We start from the raw sequence: 18253 nt of genomic DNA on the forward strand, positions 1-18253 counted from the left end.
AATGACATGACACTGGGAGAAACGCATGTTGCCTATTAGCCTATAATATATTATATAATTAATCAAAAGGGATTTTAATACACAATTGTGTTAACTGGATATATTAATCTAGTTGAATTTATTTGAGTCATGTGCTAGTGTATTTTTAATGTTTGTCTACTATGTATCTAGGCTAAATGGTTTGTCACTGCAAATGTCAGTGAAAATGCTGGGCATTGAAAACAGGTTAAGCCGCAGGTGTGCTCTGTTATTCAAAACAGAAGAATAAAGCTATAATTCTAAGTGCAACATTTATGAGATGGCACCTTCATTCAGAGAAACCATAGACATCCATGTCTGTATACAGCAGGCTTGTGAAACCATCAATGGACGAATTGCTGCCATCGTTATGCTTGAGGCACAGGTGTAGCTACTGTGCAAATATATAATTTGACACAAGGGAATTTGTCTTTGGTCACATTATGGTACTGCTGTCAGAGACTACGACCGATACAGTTACTGCTGTAATTATAAAAGTATACGGATAACCAGTAAAATGTCATAAAATGTTTTATTACCTCTAAATCTTCTGGGTGGTTCTGTTTCCTTGCCGTTCTTTTTTCGTTGTCTCGCCTACTGAACTGAGCTGTAGCCTATGCACCTGACGAAGTCAACTCGTTGGCAAATGACTTCTTGATTATCGATATGAATGGGCTTCTGACTTAATATGTAGAGATAGGTTATCCAATCATGTGATGGGGGTCGAATTGCGAGTGTTGGGTGAAAAAAAATCGGAAGCGAAATAATTATGATGAATGTTTATCATACGTTCCTCTACTGCTCTACGCGGGCATAACCATTGTCGACAGACATCCTGCAGAGGGACAATTTACAAAGGTGCTGAAAAGAAAAAGGTCCTCAAAAACATTAACTCCGCTGTGAATGAATGGAAAACATTTCCAGACAGACACTCCTCTGTAGGAACAGTAGCCTATCAGATCACGGGAAGGCATTACAGGAATTTGCACGGTTTTGAGACGTGACTCATCCATGAAATAGCAATAAAAATGTAGCTATACATTTATTTATAGCCTGTTGTCCGAGAGGCAGCTCGAAAGCACCTCACCATTTGTTTACATTGATTGAGCAAAGTACACATGCAACTGGAAAAGCATCTATACATGTTCATTACCGTATGAACTAGGGTTGCTATTTTGCATGTTATGAATATTCCTTTTGAATTTATTGCAACAATATATCAGGACACTAAATAAATGGGTGCAACAGGTGAATGATACTGTAGCCATATCACTCAAGTTGCAACTATGTATAATAATGTAGCAACAGTTTAATAAATGAAAACAGACAAATTGTCTAACCATTCTTTCTGTATTACAGTTAATCTACAATGTACTTATATGTACAAATACACTTATGTACGCAATCTCATTGTACACTGCATTGTTTTGAAAGCCAAATTCCTGCCGTTATTCTATACAAAAATAAGAAGCATATTTGGAAGGGTAAACACCAAACACTGGGGTAGCGTCCCAAATGGCACCCTATTCCATTTATAGTGGACTACGTTCAACAAAGGATCATAGGCCTCTGGTCAAATGTAATGAACTACGTAGGGTCTAGAGAGCCTTATGGGTTGCAGACTGGGTTCAGACAGGAATATGAGACTACTGTTAAGTGCAACAGTAAGATGGACAGGGGAGAGGTGAGGAAGAACATTTAAGGCTTTGATATGATTAAATAACATTGATTCATTACATCATCTATGCCTGGGAATTTAGCATACATTTTGACTGACGCATCTGCTCAACCAGGTCATTAGTGCCAAGCAAAAGACGTCATTCTCGCAAACGCAAGATTGGCTCCAAATGAATGACCATGTACAAATCCCTTGGTGAATTGGAGCATCATTTCACAGTCTGACAACTCTTGATCTAGTTCCCAGAGGTGAATGCAGGGTTGACGCCACTCTGTTCCAACTCAGCGATCACTGCCATGTGTTTGAAGTCAGCTGGTTTGTGGTTGAAGGTCTCCACCAATCGGAAGATCTCCTGCCGCTGGGTTCCGTAGAACAGCTGCACCTGATTGGCCAAGCACTGAGCTAGATGTACCGTCTGCAAAACAGGAGTGTTTGGTTAAAAGCCTTCCTCCACTTGGACCAAACCAAATAACCAAGCAATAAATGAGAAAATGTACTCTGGTAATTACAGTGTAAAATATTTTTAACAAAATACCAGAGGTGAATGACATTGTTGTAATCTACAGTACAACTACTTGACTAAGTACCATCTCACCCTGCACAGTTGTTGATATCATTGATTAAATGTGCCGTTTGTATACAGTTCTGATACAGTTTTGAGAGAGCGTGCAATTGGCATGTTGATGCAGGAATGTCCACCAGAGCTGTTGCCAGAGAATTGAATGTTAATTTCTCTACGATAAGCTGCCTCTAACATCGTTTTAGAGAATTTGGCAATACATCCAATGATTAGCCTGTATGAGTAAAGGTTATGTTGAATGTGGAGCATAATTAGGCTGCAGCTCCTGCTGCTGATGCCTTCTAACATCGACCTCAACATCATTCTTTTTTATGGATTTATAGTGTTATTCTATTGCATCATGTACAATGGCTTTTTAGAAACAGCTTACCATGAACTTAGGGTCCATCTCGGCAGTCATGAGCACTACACCCTTGTCTTTCTGCAGGTCAGAATAGTGGTAGAGGATCAACTGACTCGGGGCGTGCTCTCCCATGGTCTGTGAAGGGGGTCAGGGAAACACCACAGAGTCGATATAGTATAGAATCTACACCACAGATAATACGTTATCTAGGACTATAATCGTATTTCTATACATAATACACTGAACCAAAATATAAACGCAACATGTAAAGTGATGGTCCCATGTTTCATGAGCTGAAATAAAAAGATCCCAGAAATGTTCCATAAGCACAAAAAGTTTTTTTATCTCAAATTTTGTGCACAAATTTGTTTACATCCCTGTTAGTGAGCATTTATCCTTTGCCAAGATAATCCATCCACCTGACAGGTGTGGCATATCAAGAAGCTGATTAAACAGCATGATCATTACACAGGTGCACCTTGTGCTGGGGACATATAAAAGGCCACTCTAAAATGTGCAGTTTTGTCACAACACAATGCCACAGATGTCTCAAGTTTTGAGGGAGCGTGCAATTGGCATGCTGACTGCAGGAATGTCCACCAGAGCTGTTGCCAGAGAATTGAATGTTAATTTCTCTACGATAAGCTGCCTCTAACATCGTTTTAGAGAATTTAGCAATACATCCAACCGGCCTCACAACCGCAGACCACTTGTAACCACGCCAGCCCAGGACCTCCACATCCGGCTTCGTCACCTGCGGGATTGTCTGAGACCAGCCACCCGGACAGCTGATGAAACTGAGGCATATTTCTGTCTGTAATAAAGCCCTTTTGTGGGGAAAAACTCATTCTGATTGGCTGGGCCTGTCTCCCCAGGGGGTGGGCCTGTGCCCTTCATGGCTGCGCCCCTGCCCAGTCATGTGAAATCCATCGATTAGGGCCTAATTTATTTATTTCAATTGACTGATTTCCTTATATGAACTGTAACTCAGTAAAATTGTTGAAATTGTTGCATGTTGCATTTATATTTTTGTTCAGTGTATAAACCTATGGTGCTGTTTGGGTGAGCTAGGATGAAGAGGAGCTATAAGATAAATTATATAGAAGTTACCTGGACATTGATGAGGGACGTGAAATGTAGCTCGTGGTCCGACCACTGCCCCAGGAAAAATTCATAGCCCTCCTTCTGGGGTAACGCATACAGGAACTGGATGTAGGGGAGTAACACATTGTTATACATGGGAGTAATACATTTTTCTACATTGCAATTTTTTTGTATTCAACTATCAGACATTAGATTAAAACCATTCTGCTTTGCAAACATAATTCAACATGAGTTCCAATAGTGCACTCAAGAGTATAACATTTCTAAAAATAATAATGAAATGCTGGGATTCAATCATCTCAATTCACTGTTGTTCTAATGGTCATACATTATTCAGGTTGTGGTTAACGTGTTTATGGAAGCACTGAATGTTAAAGCTTCCCTTTCTTTACTTGTACAATACTGACACCAAGTGGCCAATCCTGCATGTTACTCCTCAAACAACCACATCTGCTCTATTGTCATCATGCCACACAAATTGGCAAACAATGTCATTGTAAACACACTGCTTTATCATCAACCTTTGAACATACTACAGTACAGTTGTACTAGGCACTAAGCATTGAGATGCTTACCACAGGGTTGCACTTGGCTCTGTTGAAAATGACTTCAAAAACGTGAGCCTAAAATAGAGGAAGAAATATGGAATTGTAATTATGTATTTGTTAAACTACTGTCAAAAGTGTTATCTGACAAAATGGCAAACTTACTGGTATGACAGCACTTATGGTGTCTTTTGTGGCATAATACTGCTTCCAAAGCTGAAAACAGAAATGTATTTTATTCCTCTTATGAAAACAACATGAAGAATAACGTTCTTTACATAGATATGACAAGGTTTGAATTACTCTAAACATTTAAACACACACCTCTGCAATTTCTTCTCCTGACTTATTCTGGATCAAGTCCAAGTTCAGGATAGATCCTAGGGTCTGTGAAAAACCAAAACAGAGGCTTTAAATGGTATTATCCAGGTGGACAGGGTGATTTATCCTCATACAAAGCAATGGGTTTTAAAACCTAGTGTAAAGCAGTACACAAATGCAACCGAATTATGCAAATTGTATTAATACATTGATTTGACTTCTCACCTTGTCTTTGGTGAATCTGCCTGAACCATCAGCCTGGTTGTCACGCTTCTCCAACTGCAAATAAGATAAGATTTGTTGCATATAAATGGATGTCAATCAAAGAGTGTTTGCCTATATTTATGTAGGGCATATTGGCATCTAAGTGTTGGCAAAAACATTGTTTCAGCATAAAGAATTCTACAACTGGGGGACACATCCCTAAGCAGCCGAGGGTAGTCCATTACACCCAACAAAAGGTGTTATATGGGTTTGGGTCAATATACAGAGCCTTCAGAAAGTATTCACACCCCTTGACTTTTACCACATTTAGTTGTGTTACAAATTAGGATTATAATGGATTTAATTGTCTCTTTTTTTGTTTATTTACGATCTACACAAAATACTCTAACATCAAAGTGGAAGAAAAATAATATCTACTAATATATCTTGATTAGATAAGTGTTCAACCCCCTGAGTCTATACATGTTAGAATCACGTTTGGTAGCGATTAAAGCCGAGAGTCTTTTTGGGTAAGTCACTAAGAGCTTTGTACACCTGGATTGTACAATATTAGCTATTTTTTTATTTTTTTAACTCATTTACATCACATTTACATTTGTAATTTAGCATACGTTCTTATCCAGAGCGACTTCAAGCTCTGTCAAGGTGGTTGTTGATCATTGCTAGACACCCATTTTCAAGTCTTTCCATAAATGTTCAAGCCGATTTAAGCAAAAACTAATTAGGCCACTCAGGAACATTCAATGTCATCTTAGTAAGCAACTCCAGTGAATATTTGGCCTTGTGTTTTAGGTTATTGTCCTGCTGAAAGGTGAATTTGTTTCCCAGTGTCTGTTGGAAAGCAGACAACCAGATTTACCTCTAGGATTTTGCCTGTGCTTAGCTCTATTCCGTTTCTTTCAATCCTAAAAAACTCCCTAGTCCTTGCCGATGACAAGCATCCCCGTAACATGATGCAGTCATCACCATGCTTGAAAATATGAAGATTGGTACTCAGTGATGTGTTGGATTTTCCCCAAACATAATGTTTTGTATTCTGGACAAAAAGTACATTTCTTTGCCACATTTTGTGCAGTATTACTTTAGTGCCTTATTGCAAACAGGATGCATGTTTTGGAATATTTTTTATTCTGTACAGACTTCCTTCTTTTCACTCTGTCATTTAGATTAGTATTGTGGAGTAACTACAGTGGGAAAAAAAGTATTTAGCCGCCACCAATTGTGCAAGTTCTCCCACTTAAAAAGATGAGAGAGGCCTGTAATTTTCATCATAGGTACACGTCAACTATGACAGACAAATTGAGGGAAAAAAATCCAGAAAATCACATTGTAGGATTTTTTATGAATTTATTTGCAAATTATGGTGGAAAATAAGTATTTGGTCACCTACAAACAAGCAAGATGTCTGGCTCTCACAGACCTGTAACTTCTTGTTTAAGAGGCTCCTCTGTCCTCCACTCGTTACCTGTATTAATGGCACCTGTTTGAACTTGTTATCAGTATAAAAGAAACCTGTCCACAACCTCAAACAGTCACACTCCAAACTCCACTATCGCCAAGACCAAAGAGCTGTCAAAGGACACCAGCAACAAAATTGTAGACCTGCACCAGGCTGGGAAGACTGAATCTGCAATAGGTAAGCAGCTTGGTTTGAAGAAATCAACTGTGGGAGCAATTATTAGGAAATGGAAGACATACAAGACCACTGATAATCTCCCTCGATCTGGGGCTCCACGCAAGATCTCACCCCGTGGGGTCAAAATGATCACAAGAATCCCAGAACCACACGGGCGGACCTAGTGAATGACCTGCAGAGAGCTGGGACCAAAGTAACAAAGCCCACCATCAGTAACACACTACGCCGCCAGGGACTCAAATCCTGCACTGCCAGACGTGTCCCCCTGCTTAAGCCAGTACATGTCCAGGCCCGTCTGAAGTTTGCTAGAGTGCATTTGGATGATTCAGAAGAGGATTGGGAGAATGTCATATGGTCAGATGAAACCAAAATATTACTTTTTGGTAAAAACTCAACTCGTCGTGTTTGGAGGACAAAGAATGCTGAGTTGCATCCAAAGAACACCATACCTACTGTGAAGCATGGTGGTGGAAACATCATTTGGGGCTGTTTTTCTGCAAAGGGACCAGGACGACTGATCCGTATAAAGGAAAGAATGAATGGGGCCATGTATCGTGAGATTTTGAGTGAAAACCTCCTTCCATCAGCAAGGGCATTGAAGATGAAACGTGGCTGGGTCTTTCAGCATGACAATGATCCCAAACACACTGCCCGGGCAACAAAGGAGTGGCTTCGTAAGAAGCATTTCAAGGTCCTGGAGTGGCCTAGCCAGTCTCCAGATCTCAACCCCATAGAAAATCTTTGGAGGGAGTTGAAAGTCCGTGTTGCCCAGCAACAGCCCCAAAACATCACTGCTCTAGAGGAGATCTGCATGGAGGAATGGGCCAAAATACCAGCAACAGTGTGTGAAAACCTTGTGAAGACTTACAGAAAACGTTTGACCTGTGTCATTGCCAACAAAGGGTATATAACAAAGTATTGAGAAACTTTTGTTATTGACCAAATACTTATTTTCCACCATAATTTGCTAATAAATTCATTAAAAATCCTACAATGTGATTTTCTGGATTTTTTTTCTAATTTTGTCTGTCATAGTTGACGTGTACCTATGATGAAAATTACAGGCCTCTCATCTTTTTAAGTGGGAGAACTTGCACAATTGGTGGCTGACTAAATACTTTTTTTCCCCACTGTACAATGTTGTGGATCCATCTTCAATTTTCTCCTATCACAGCCATTAAACTCTAACTGTTTTAAAGTCACCATTGGCCTCATGGTGAAATCCCTGAGCGGTTTCCTTCCTCTCCGGCAACTGTGTTAGGAAGGACGCCTGTATCATTGTAGTGACTGGCTGTATTGATACACCACCCAAAGCGTTATTAGTAACATCACCATGCTCAAAGAGATATTCAATGGCTGCTTAAAAAAAAAAAAAACGATCTACCCAATAGGTGCCCTTCTTTGCGAGGCATTGGTAAACCTCTCTGGTCTTTGTGGTTGAAATTCACTACTCGACTGAGCAGTATTGCCAACTTAGCGACTCTGTCGCTATATTTAGCGAGTATTCATACCCCTTTAGCGACACATTTTCAAAAAATCGACTAGCGACAAATCTAGCGACTTTTTCTGGTGTTATTGGAGACGTTTGGAGACTCTGACGTGAAAGCACGTATCGTTCTTACTCTTCTCAACGAGCAGCGGGTGCTGCCGTGGGCCCCACCCCCTTCCCAAAGCACTCACAGACGGCCCAGTCCTCGCGCAGCAGTCCCTCCAAGCTGCAGTCAGAACAGGAGATGTTCACCCCTCCGCGTCCAGACTGCAAATGAATCGCACATGCGGAAAGCCGCCGCTGGCTGATCCCGCCCTGGCTTACATTCAGGGCGGGATGTAAATGTTAAATGTTCTTTGTCTAAAATAAAACACTGCACAAAAATAAATCACTGCATTTGACTCACACAGCCTCAGTCACTTACTCACCTCGTCCACTGTGTGTGTGCCTCTCTGTGACATAAGCTAAACATCTAGCTGGCTAGCTCATCATGTCTCAGTCTAAACTGTACACTCAAAAATACAGAAAGGAGTGGGAATCAAACCCTGAATTCAAAGGCTGGTTGAAGCCGTTTATTGGGGATGATACACGGGCATACTGCCTGTATTGTAAGGCTGATTTCTACGCCAAACTTTGTGATGTAAAAAAATACATGATAACTCAAAAACATACTCAAAAGACAAAGCCTTATAACAGTTCCACCCAAAACAAGCTGCCATTTATGGTTTAAAAAATTCTCTGCAAAAAAGGCTGAGGCCACCATGGCATTAGCTATCGCTGAACACTGTTCCATGCTGGCATGTGATCACATTGGAGAAGCATGTAGAGCTGCTTTCTCAGACTCCACTGCTGCTACCCACTTCAAAATGCACAGGACAAAGTGCACAGAAATGATTAATGGTGTTCTAGCACCATACTTTCAGCCATACTTTCAGCCTCCTCCTCGATGAGTCCACAGATGTAAGTGTTTCTAAGTACCTGGGGGTTGTGATAAGGTACTTTAGTGACACCAAGCAGACAATTGTATCAAAATTTCTGTGGCTTGTTGAGTTGGAGGGAGGAGATGCCAAATCTATAGCCCGTGTTGTTGTGGCTTTCCTCGAGAAGTGTTGTCTTAAAGAAGAGAAACTCCTGGGGATATGGACTGACAATGCCTCTGTTATGACGCGGATTAACAATGGGGTCCATAAAGTGCTGAAGGAGGAGTATGGCCTCAAAGATCTGGTTCTTATTCGCTGTGTGTGCCACTCTCTGCAGCTTGCTGTAAGTCATGCTTCCAATGACACCATCCCCCGTAGTGTGGAGTACTTGGTACGAGAGACTTATAACTGGTTTTCAGTGTCTCCAAAGCGCAGGGCGGCCTACAAGGCCATATACAGTGGGGAGAACAAGTATTTGATACACTGCCGATTTTGCAGGTTTTCCCATTTACAAAGCATGTAGAGGTCTGTAATTTTTATCATAGGTACACTTCAACTGTGAGAGACGGAATCTAAAACAAAAATCAAGAAAATCACATTGTATGATTTTTAAGTAATTAATTTGCATTTTATTGCATGACATAAGTATTTGATCACCTACCAACCAGTTAAAATTCCGGCTCTCACAGACCTGTTCGTTTTTCTTTAAGAAGCCCTCCTGTTCTCCACTCATTACCTGTATTAACTGCACCTGTTTGAACGTGTTATCTGTATAAAAGACACCTGTCCACACACAATCAAACAGACTCCAACCTCTCCACAATGGCCAAGACCAGAGAGCTGTGTAAGGACATCAGGGATAAAATTGTAGACCTGCAAAAGGCTGGGATGGGCTACAGGACAATGGGCTACAGGACAATAGGCAAGCAGCTTGGTGAGAAGGCAACAACTGTTGGCGCAATTATTAGAAAATGGAAGAAGTTCAAGATGACGGTCATTCATCCTCGGTCTGGGGCTCCATGCAAGATCTCACCTCGTGGGGCATCAATGATCATGAGGAAGGTGAGGGATCAGCCCAGAACTACACGGCAGGACCTGGTCAATGACCTAAAGAGAGCTGGGACCACAGTCTCAAAGAAAACCATTAGTAACACACTACGCCGCCATGGATTAAAATCCTGCAGCGCACGCAAGGTCCCCCTGCTCAAGCCAGCGCATGTCCAGGCCCGTCTGAAGTTTGCCAATGACCATCTGGATGATCCAGAGGAGGAATGGGAGAAGGTCATGTGGTCTGATGAGACAAAAATAGAGCTTTTTGGTCTAAACTCCACTCGCCGTGTTTGGAGGAAGAAGAAGGATGAGTACAACCCCAAGAACACCATCCCAACCGTGAAGCATGGAGGTGGAAACATCACTCTTTGGGGATGCTTTTCTGCAAAGGGGACAGGACGACTGCACCGTATTGAGGGGAGGATGGATGGGGCCATGTATCGCGAGATCTTGGCCAACAACCTCCTTCCCTCAGTAAGAGCATTGAAGATGGGTCGTGGCTGGGTCTTCCAGCATGACAACGACCCGAAACACACAGCCAGGGCAACTAAGGAGTGGCTCCGTAAGAAGCATCTCAAGGTCCTGAACCCAATAGAAAATCTTTGGAGGGAGCTGAAAGTCCATATTGCCCAGCGACAGCCCCGAAACCTGAAGGATCTGTAGAAGGTCTGTATGGAGGAGTGGGCCAAAATCCCTGCTGCAGTGTGTGCAAACCTGGTCAAGACCTACAGGAAACGTATGATCTCTGTAATTGCAAACAAAGGTTTCTGTACCAAATATTAAGTTCTGCTTTTCTGATGTATCAAATACTTATGTCATGCAATAAAATGCAAATGAATTACTTAAAAATCATACAATGTGATTTTCTGGATTTTTGTTTTAGATTCCGTCTCTCACAGTTGAAGTGTACCTATGATAAAAATTACAGACCTCTACATGCTTTGTATGTAGGAAAACCTGCAAAATCGGCAGTGTATCAAATACTTGTTCTCCCCACTGTATAAGACCATCAACTGTGGGGAGAAACCTTTACAGATAACCAAGGTGTGTGCCACACGTTGCCTCTCCATTGAACCCGCGGTTTCACGCATTTTGGACCAGTGGGAGGAGCTTAGGCTGCATTTCGCAGTCACCAAGTCCAGTGAACACTGCTACATGGCTGAGGTTTTATACTCCATGTACAGTGATCCTCAAAACATATTGTATCTGACTTGTTTGAAGTCAGTGCTGGGTGAGGTACAGTTGGCCATCAAGGCTTTTGAGGGAGAGCAAGTAGATCCTCTTAAGCTACTTGACAGCTTGGTTAGCCTGATAAAGTCTGTGAGCAGCAGGGTGCTGAATCCATTGGCAAATATTGATGTACTCAAAGGGCCAATAGATGGATACATCAGTCCCAAACCGTACCTTGGTTACCTTTTTGAGTCAAAGGCAGCTGAGCTCCACCTTGCACCTGAGGATGAAAACAATGTCCGAAAGCAGTGTGTAGCCTTCACCATCTCCCTCACTAATGAGTTGAGGGTGAGACTGCCGGACAACATCGAAGCATTGCAGTACATGTCAGTTTTCAATGTGGAGGAAACTGTACAGCACAATAAGAGCCCTGGAGAAATAGAAAAAATTGCCAAGCTCCTTGGCTACTCCCCTGCAGAGATAGACAAGATTGTCCAGCAATGGCGTGCCATCCATCTTAGTAAATGGAATGAGACAAAAAACACACTGGGCTTCTGGAGTGAGATTTGGAAGTTCAGGGATGCAGCTGATTTCAACCCGTTTCAAGAACTTGCCATGCATGGCTGCTGTGTCTGTGTTGTCCTTGCCACACACGAATGCTGAAGTCGAGACAGTATTCAGCCAGATGAGTGTGGTAAAAAGCTAACTTAGAAATCGGATGTCCTTGCAGTCTCTTAACTCCATCCTGTACATTCGATATGGACTGAAGCTGTCTGGTGAGGCTTGCTATGAGCACCAGCTGCCTGATAATGTTTTACAGCTTTTTGGCACATCAGCTGCTTACTCATTTAAGTCAGCTCCCTCAGTTGCTGAACCTGCCATAGAGAGCCTTGACCAAAATGACGATGACCCACTATTTCTGTGAGCCAGCACAGCCTGTGTGTGTGTGTGGAGGGGGGTCAAAAAAAAAAAAAAAACTGATTTAGGGCCAGACTAGTTACCATAATTTTCTCACATTGCCATTGACAGTTTTTTCTATTGTCTCTTTTTGGTCCATTTAGATTGTTAATGTAGGTTGTACACAATTTTTTTTTTAAAATTGTATGGTTAAAAATGTTCATGTTTTACTGTGACTTGTTGTAGGCTCCTAAGTGGACCATAAGGTTAAAAACCAAACCAAACTTAAGAAAACTAAACTAAAAAACAAACAAAAAGTAAAAAAGTAAAAAAAAGTAAATCAAATAAAAAACGAGGTAACTCTGCCAGAGTGTCTCTTTTGGGTCACTTTATCCCAAGCCCGGATAAAGGAGGAGGGTTGGAATTGTGACATAAAAAACAAAACAAGAATCAACAGAAGAAAGTTCATTTGTAGTTCTAAACATATTTAGGGTGTTTTTTACTCACTTTATGTCTCTCCCACAACGTTATTCCTCTCTCCTACAGCGTCCATCACAATTACATGCACATGGCCAATTATGGAAATTAGGTGATGACGTCATTTATCGACATTTAGGACAGCCAATAGCTACTTTCCTTACTGAGGAGTTGGCAACACTGCGACTGAGGGACCTTACAGATAATTGTATGTGTCGGGTACAGAGATGGGTTAATCATTCAAAAATCATGTTAACCACTGTTATTGCACACAGAGTGAGTCCATGCAACTTATTGACTCAAGACATTTCAGCAAATTTCAAAAAACAAAATTCCACATTGTAGGGTATTGTGTGTAGATCAGTGGCACAAACCCTCAATGCATAACCATTTTAATTTCAGGCTGTAATGTGGAAAAAGTAAAAGGGGTGTGAATACTTTCTTTAGGCACTGTAGCCTAATATGTCAGCCGGTAATAGCTAGCTAATGCTAACCCTAGCTAGGTACCGTCTGATACATTGCTGTGTACGGTCCTCTCAGTACCCCTACAAGCCAAAATGTTGAATAAAATGAAATGTGAACTTACTCTACTGTTTATCTGGGTGGTTGGTCCAAATGATGCTAGGAATTTGAGACAGGAAAGTATTATAAAACTTTTCAAAACGCTGGTAGTGGGTTCAGATTTCTATCACCTGAAGCATGCACACACAATGTAAATACATGCATGCGATTAACGCATACTAGCCCAGCTCGTGCACGTGTTTACATGGTTGTACGCATGAGTCAAATGAAATGATGAACCCCATTACCAACCAGTGTTTTGAAAAGTTTCCTAGCATCATAAGGACCAACCACACAGACAACCGGTTTATAGAGGGCCTGCGAGGTCAATTTCCAAAATCAAAACACTGGGTTCTCCTAGATGGTGGACTTGCTTGCCATCACCCGTCTGGTCCAACAGACTAAGGTTAATATAACCTCAGAACTCAGTAACCTACCTCCTGCTCCATGAGTTTGACGAACTCTGATTGTTTTGAGTGTCCGAGTGGCTCCCGTTTAATTTCATTTAGATTCTCGAGCCGAGCATTGAACTCCTGAGGTTCGGCACTGAAAAAAATGAAATAACTTCTGGTTAGGAAATCCCTAAGTTCAAAACTAAGCTACAGTTCAGCCTTGATATGAAAGACAAAATTGTAAAAAAAAAAAAAAAAACTATTTTGTAGCAGACAAATTGTCACTTGTGATTAACATTTTCATAATGGTCTCCCTATAGTTAGATGGAGAATATTATGAGGTTTTCAGAAATGTTTTCCTTATTTCTGGTGACCAGAAATTCGAGTAGGATGATCTTTTTATGGGATGATGATCACTTGCCAGACAGAGCAGCGCATAATTTACTTTAGTCTGTAACCTAATATTCTGTATTGTTTTACTTTGTGCAACATCAAAATCCAGCCTATTTAACTTTTTCGATAAAAATATATTTAGACTTAAGGTAGGCTATACTGAGTGTATAAAACATTAGGAACACCTGCTCTTTCCATGACATAGTCTGACCAGGTGAAAGCTATGATCCCTTAATTGATGCCACTTGTTAAATCCACTTCAATCAGTATAGATGATTTTTTTTAGACAACTGAGACATGGATGTGCGCCATTCAGAGGGTGAATGGGCTAGACAAAAGATTGAAGTGCCTTTGAACGGGGTATGGTAGTAGGTGTTAGGCGCACCGGTTTGAGTGTGTCAAGCGCTGCAAAGCTGCTGGGTTCATGCTCAACAGTTTCCTGTGTATAAAGAACGGTCCACCATCCAAAGGACATCCAGCCAATTTGACACAAATGTGAGAAGCATTGGCATCAACATGGGCCAGCATCCCTGTGGAACGTTTCGACACCTTGTAGAGTCCATGCCCCAACGAATTGAGGCTGTTCTGAGGGCAAAAGGGAGTGCAACTCAATATTAGGAAGGTGTTCCTAATGTTTTGTACACTCAGTGTATAGCCTGTTTGGTAGGCTATAATTCAGGTCTAACTCAGTATAATATCCTAATATTGTTTTGTTCCAAATTAAATGTGTGTGTGTATATCTATATATCATTTTATAGAATTAGCCTATAAAGCCTTAAGTTTAGTTTGGATGGGTTTGAAAGAAAAGTAATCCAAGCCACGGCTGGGACTGGGAAGTGCACCAAAAGGCGACTTTTTCCAAATCCTCCTACAGTCACATGCAGGTAAGACGTTTTGATCTCTATATACTAATCAGAAAGAGCAGATTGAGGTTTCCAAATAACCAATCTTTGCCAAACAACATGCAAAGAAGAAAAATGAGTGGATGAGCTCTGTTTGAAAATATAATGTTTTGTCAGAATAGCCACGATACACATGGGCACTCGTGACACTAAAAAGCACAGTAACATAACTAAACTCAAAATATAAAAATAATGGATTTCTTTGGTGTATATTAAATGTAGTCCATTTATAAATATGAACACATTGTTTTTTTGTAATGGCTTTTCATTTTAGCCTACAGTAACAAACTAAAATGCTTTTGTATTCTTTGAAATCTATATTTTCTCATATTCTAATGTCACCTAAGAAATTCATATACCACCAAATGGTACATTTTGTGATAGCATATATTACATTTATTTATTAGACTGTTGGAATGTTGAGGCAGGCATCAGCCGAATTGGGATGGATGCCTCGATGCCCAGCAATTCTAGTGACTAAAGAATAAAATTCAAATTATACATTTGTTTGTCGTTTAGAAACAACTCTCAACACGAATTTTGGTCTGGTCAGTATTTCACATTTTCACACAGACCCGAGGTCCGTGGCCACCAAACGGGACTCCGAGGGTAAACTACAGAATTTCGGAACACCGGTATAATAATAATAATGTCAAACGGTATACTTTTTCAAAAGACGTATGAATACACCCTTGAGACCAGGGATGTATTCACTAGGAACCAAACGGAAGCAAACGAAACGGGGAGGGACCAACCTGAATTTGTCCAGTAACTCGTTCTCGTTGCAAAACGTTTCACTAATGATTACACCCCTGCTAGCTAAGAGTTGACACGACTTGGCTAGCTGATTACACCTGGGAAATGAATTTTACAAACATTCAAGTTGCACACCAAGATTAGCTGACTCTGACTAGCTAGCACCCAGTGTTATTGCCATTTAATGTAGGTAAGTTAGCAAGCTAACGTTAAACTAATATTTGCTAGCGTGTGACTTTGCGCTTATACCTCCGTAGCTTTCTGATCTTTTCCTGATATTTATTATAATATGGATTGTCCTCCAGTTCCGGCTCTTTCTTCTTCTTCACAGAAAATGCTCTAAACTGCGACGGCACCAGGCCTGGGATGAGCGGTCGGATTCCAGTTGCCCTGACCGCTAGCATCCCACGGTACAAACAAGACATTTGCACCATGGCCGCCGCCATCTTTTCGCCGTTGTCGCACATAAATAACGCGCCGTAAGGAAACAATGTCAATATAAAAAATACTTCCGAGGACCTGTACTGTGTCAATTACAATTATGAGAAAGGCCTATATAACAATTAAATGGATAGGCCTTCATGACTGTATTGGGGGAAACATATTTTAAGTAGTTTAAGCATTTTAATTCAATCCACAAATGTCCCAAAAATCACTACAGAAGGAACAGTCTTCTATAAAATGTGCATTCATTTCAAAATTTGTTTGGAATGCATCAAAACAAGCTTGGAATGCAACAGTAATGGCACAGACAGTCTGTGAATATTCCAATTCATCCGTGCATGTAACCCAAGTAAAAGTAATGGGACAAACGCATGAGGCAATTCAAGGTTTTTATTAAGAAAAAATATACAGAGCAGCTTCAAGGTAATAACTGTAAATATGAACAAAACAAGCCCAACCTTTTCAAGCACTTAAACCTAATTTGTAGTTTTTCATTTCCCTACCCACCACAGAAAGGCCATGTGCAGTAAATGTGCCAATCTTTTTTTCTGAGCGGTATCCCAGCTAGTACATAAAGTTCTGAGAACCATACGTTTCTTAGAGCTTGCTGAGAGTGTGGTTGTCCTATGGTAATTTTGAATGCAACCGTCCCACAACTTTCTGGGAATGGTGCAGAATAGTTGCTTGGCTTTGGAACATTCTCAGCACATTTTAAGGAACTTCACAGAAAAAATAATATTTTCTTGGTATTTCGTAAATGTTCAGAGATGGTTACATTTAATTGAAAATGTTGGTGATGTTCTAGGAATGTTCTCCAACTGGTTTGACATTGGGAATGTTCTCAGTTCAGCGAACGTGTTAAGAAACAACATTCTTCTGAGGGAATTACAGTACTTCAGCATCAAATGTTATTGGTCACTTACACATTTAGCAGATTAAATTGTTTTAAATGCTTTGTCCACTCAGTGTGTCGGTGGGGTTCTGTAGAGTGGCCTCTTCTGGTGAGATGGTGTAAGTGCACTATGTTCAATGAACAGTGACAGTAGGCTACAGTTATGTACAGTGGTTACCAACATTGGTCCTGGACACCCACATGGTGTGCAGGCTTTTGTTCCTGCCCAGCACTAACACACAGAATTCAACCAATTAAGGTCTAGGTGATTAGATTAATCGAGTATGTTAGTGCTGTGCTGGAACAAAAGCCTGCATAGCCTGTGGTTCTCCAGGATCAGTGTTAGTGACCACAGTAAATATAGAGGCACGTGCTCTTCTAACAAAACGCCACAAGAGGGCACTCTGATGCCTCATGAGAACAGAACCGTTTGTATTTTAATTCCACTTTAGAAGAGAGTAAGTTATCAAAGATGCATATTTTAAAATATTTTTATTACATTCTGGTACAAATATAGTCCTCTCTGATTGCACACTGCGCAATAGAGCAACAAATAAGGGCTTAAACATATTTGAAGGATGTAAGTGATAGTTATTTGTACTGCTTGTTGTCATTCACTGAGTGTACCTGCACTATACCTTCTGAGGTCTGAAGTAGATATTATTCATGATGCGACTGTACCTTATGCAGAGTACAGTCTTAAGGGGTTGAGCATTGAGAAGAGCGGAGCTGCGTTGTTTGGCTGACGGTAGCATAGCACAACTCTAGCCAAGTGTCAGAGAGGAGTCCCACTAGGCCGAGGCCAGGGAACATTTGCTGGCCGGGCTGCCTCACCTGCATGCACGCCCCACACACACACTCTGAGGCCCAGGGTGGGCCGGCCAGCAGGTTTTCCGCCTGGCTGACCGTTCTAGAATATGTGAGTGTGTAGCTGGCCACAGGAAAGGGACAAGGTACACAGTGTCACGGCAGCAGCCCCATCCACCTGGCCACAGCAGCCTGACAGGTTAACATGCAATACTGTAGGGAGGCCTGGGTTAACTCTCCTCTCTCTCTGTGTGACTACAATTACAAAGATGTCTCATGTTGAAATTATTGCTTATGAATTGTAGATTATTGGTTGTAGAAATAATACAATTTTTTTTTGTGAAGTGGGTTAGAGAGCTGAGATTAGAGGAGGGGTGAAGGTGGCAGCTATAGTGACTTTTTTTTTGTGTCACATGAAAATGAAGGATATACGCTAATGTTCCCTCAGTCTATTTGGATCTTGACACTACAGCTAAGGCTTCAGGGTTGGGGTCAATTCCATTTCAATTCAGGACGTACATTTTCCTTAATACTTCTCGATGAGGCAATTTCAGTTTACCTCCTGAATTGAAATGGAATTGACCTCAAATCTGGCATGCACGATTTAGTGGAGTATAGCCCACCTGTATAGTGAAGACCAGTGGTTGCTTCTT

General features: G+C 41.1%; 1 protein-coding gene across 1 annotated transcript; it reads right to left on the reverse strand.

The window, feature by feature from the left end:
- Nucleotides 1-1198: 1198 nt before the first annotated feature.
- LOC311137203 (ATP synthase mitochondrial F1 complex assembly factor 1-like) lies at nucleotides 1199-15924 on the reverse strand (the record flags this gene model as incomplete). Its single annotated transcript, XM_084171563.1, has 9 exons — nucleotides 1199-2111; nucleotides 2647-2754; nucleotides 3730-3825; nucleotides 4299-4346; nucleotides 4434-4484; nucleotides 4593-4655; nucleotides 4815-4868; nucleotides 13452-13560; nucleotides 15707-15924. 9 exons carry the CDS (start codon nucleotides 15922-15924, stop codon nucleotides 1932-1934), a joined length of 927 nt encoding a protein of 308 aa, XP_084027689.1. The 3' UTR covers nucleotides 1199-1931.
- Nucleotides 15925-18253: the final 2329 nt, after the last annotated feature.

Source organism: Coregonus lavaretus, assembly GCF_964263955.1.
Source record: "Coregonus lavaretus genome assembly, chromosome: 11".
Classification (NCBI taxonomy): domain Eukaryota; kingdom Metazoa; phylum Chordata; class Actinopteri; order Salmoniformes; family Salmonidae; genus Coregonus; species Coregonus lavaretus.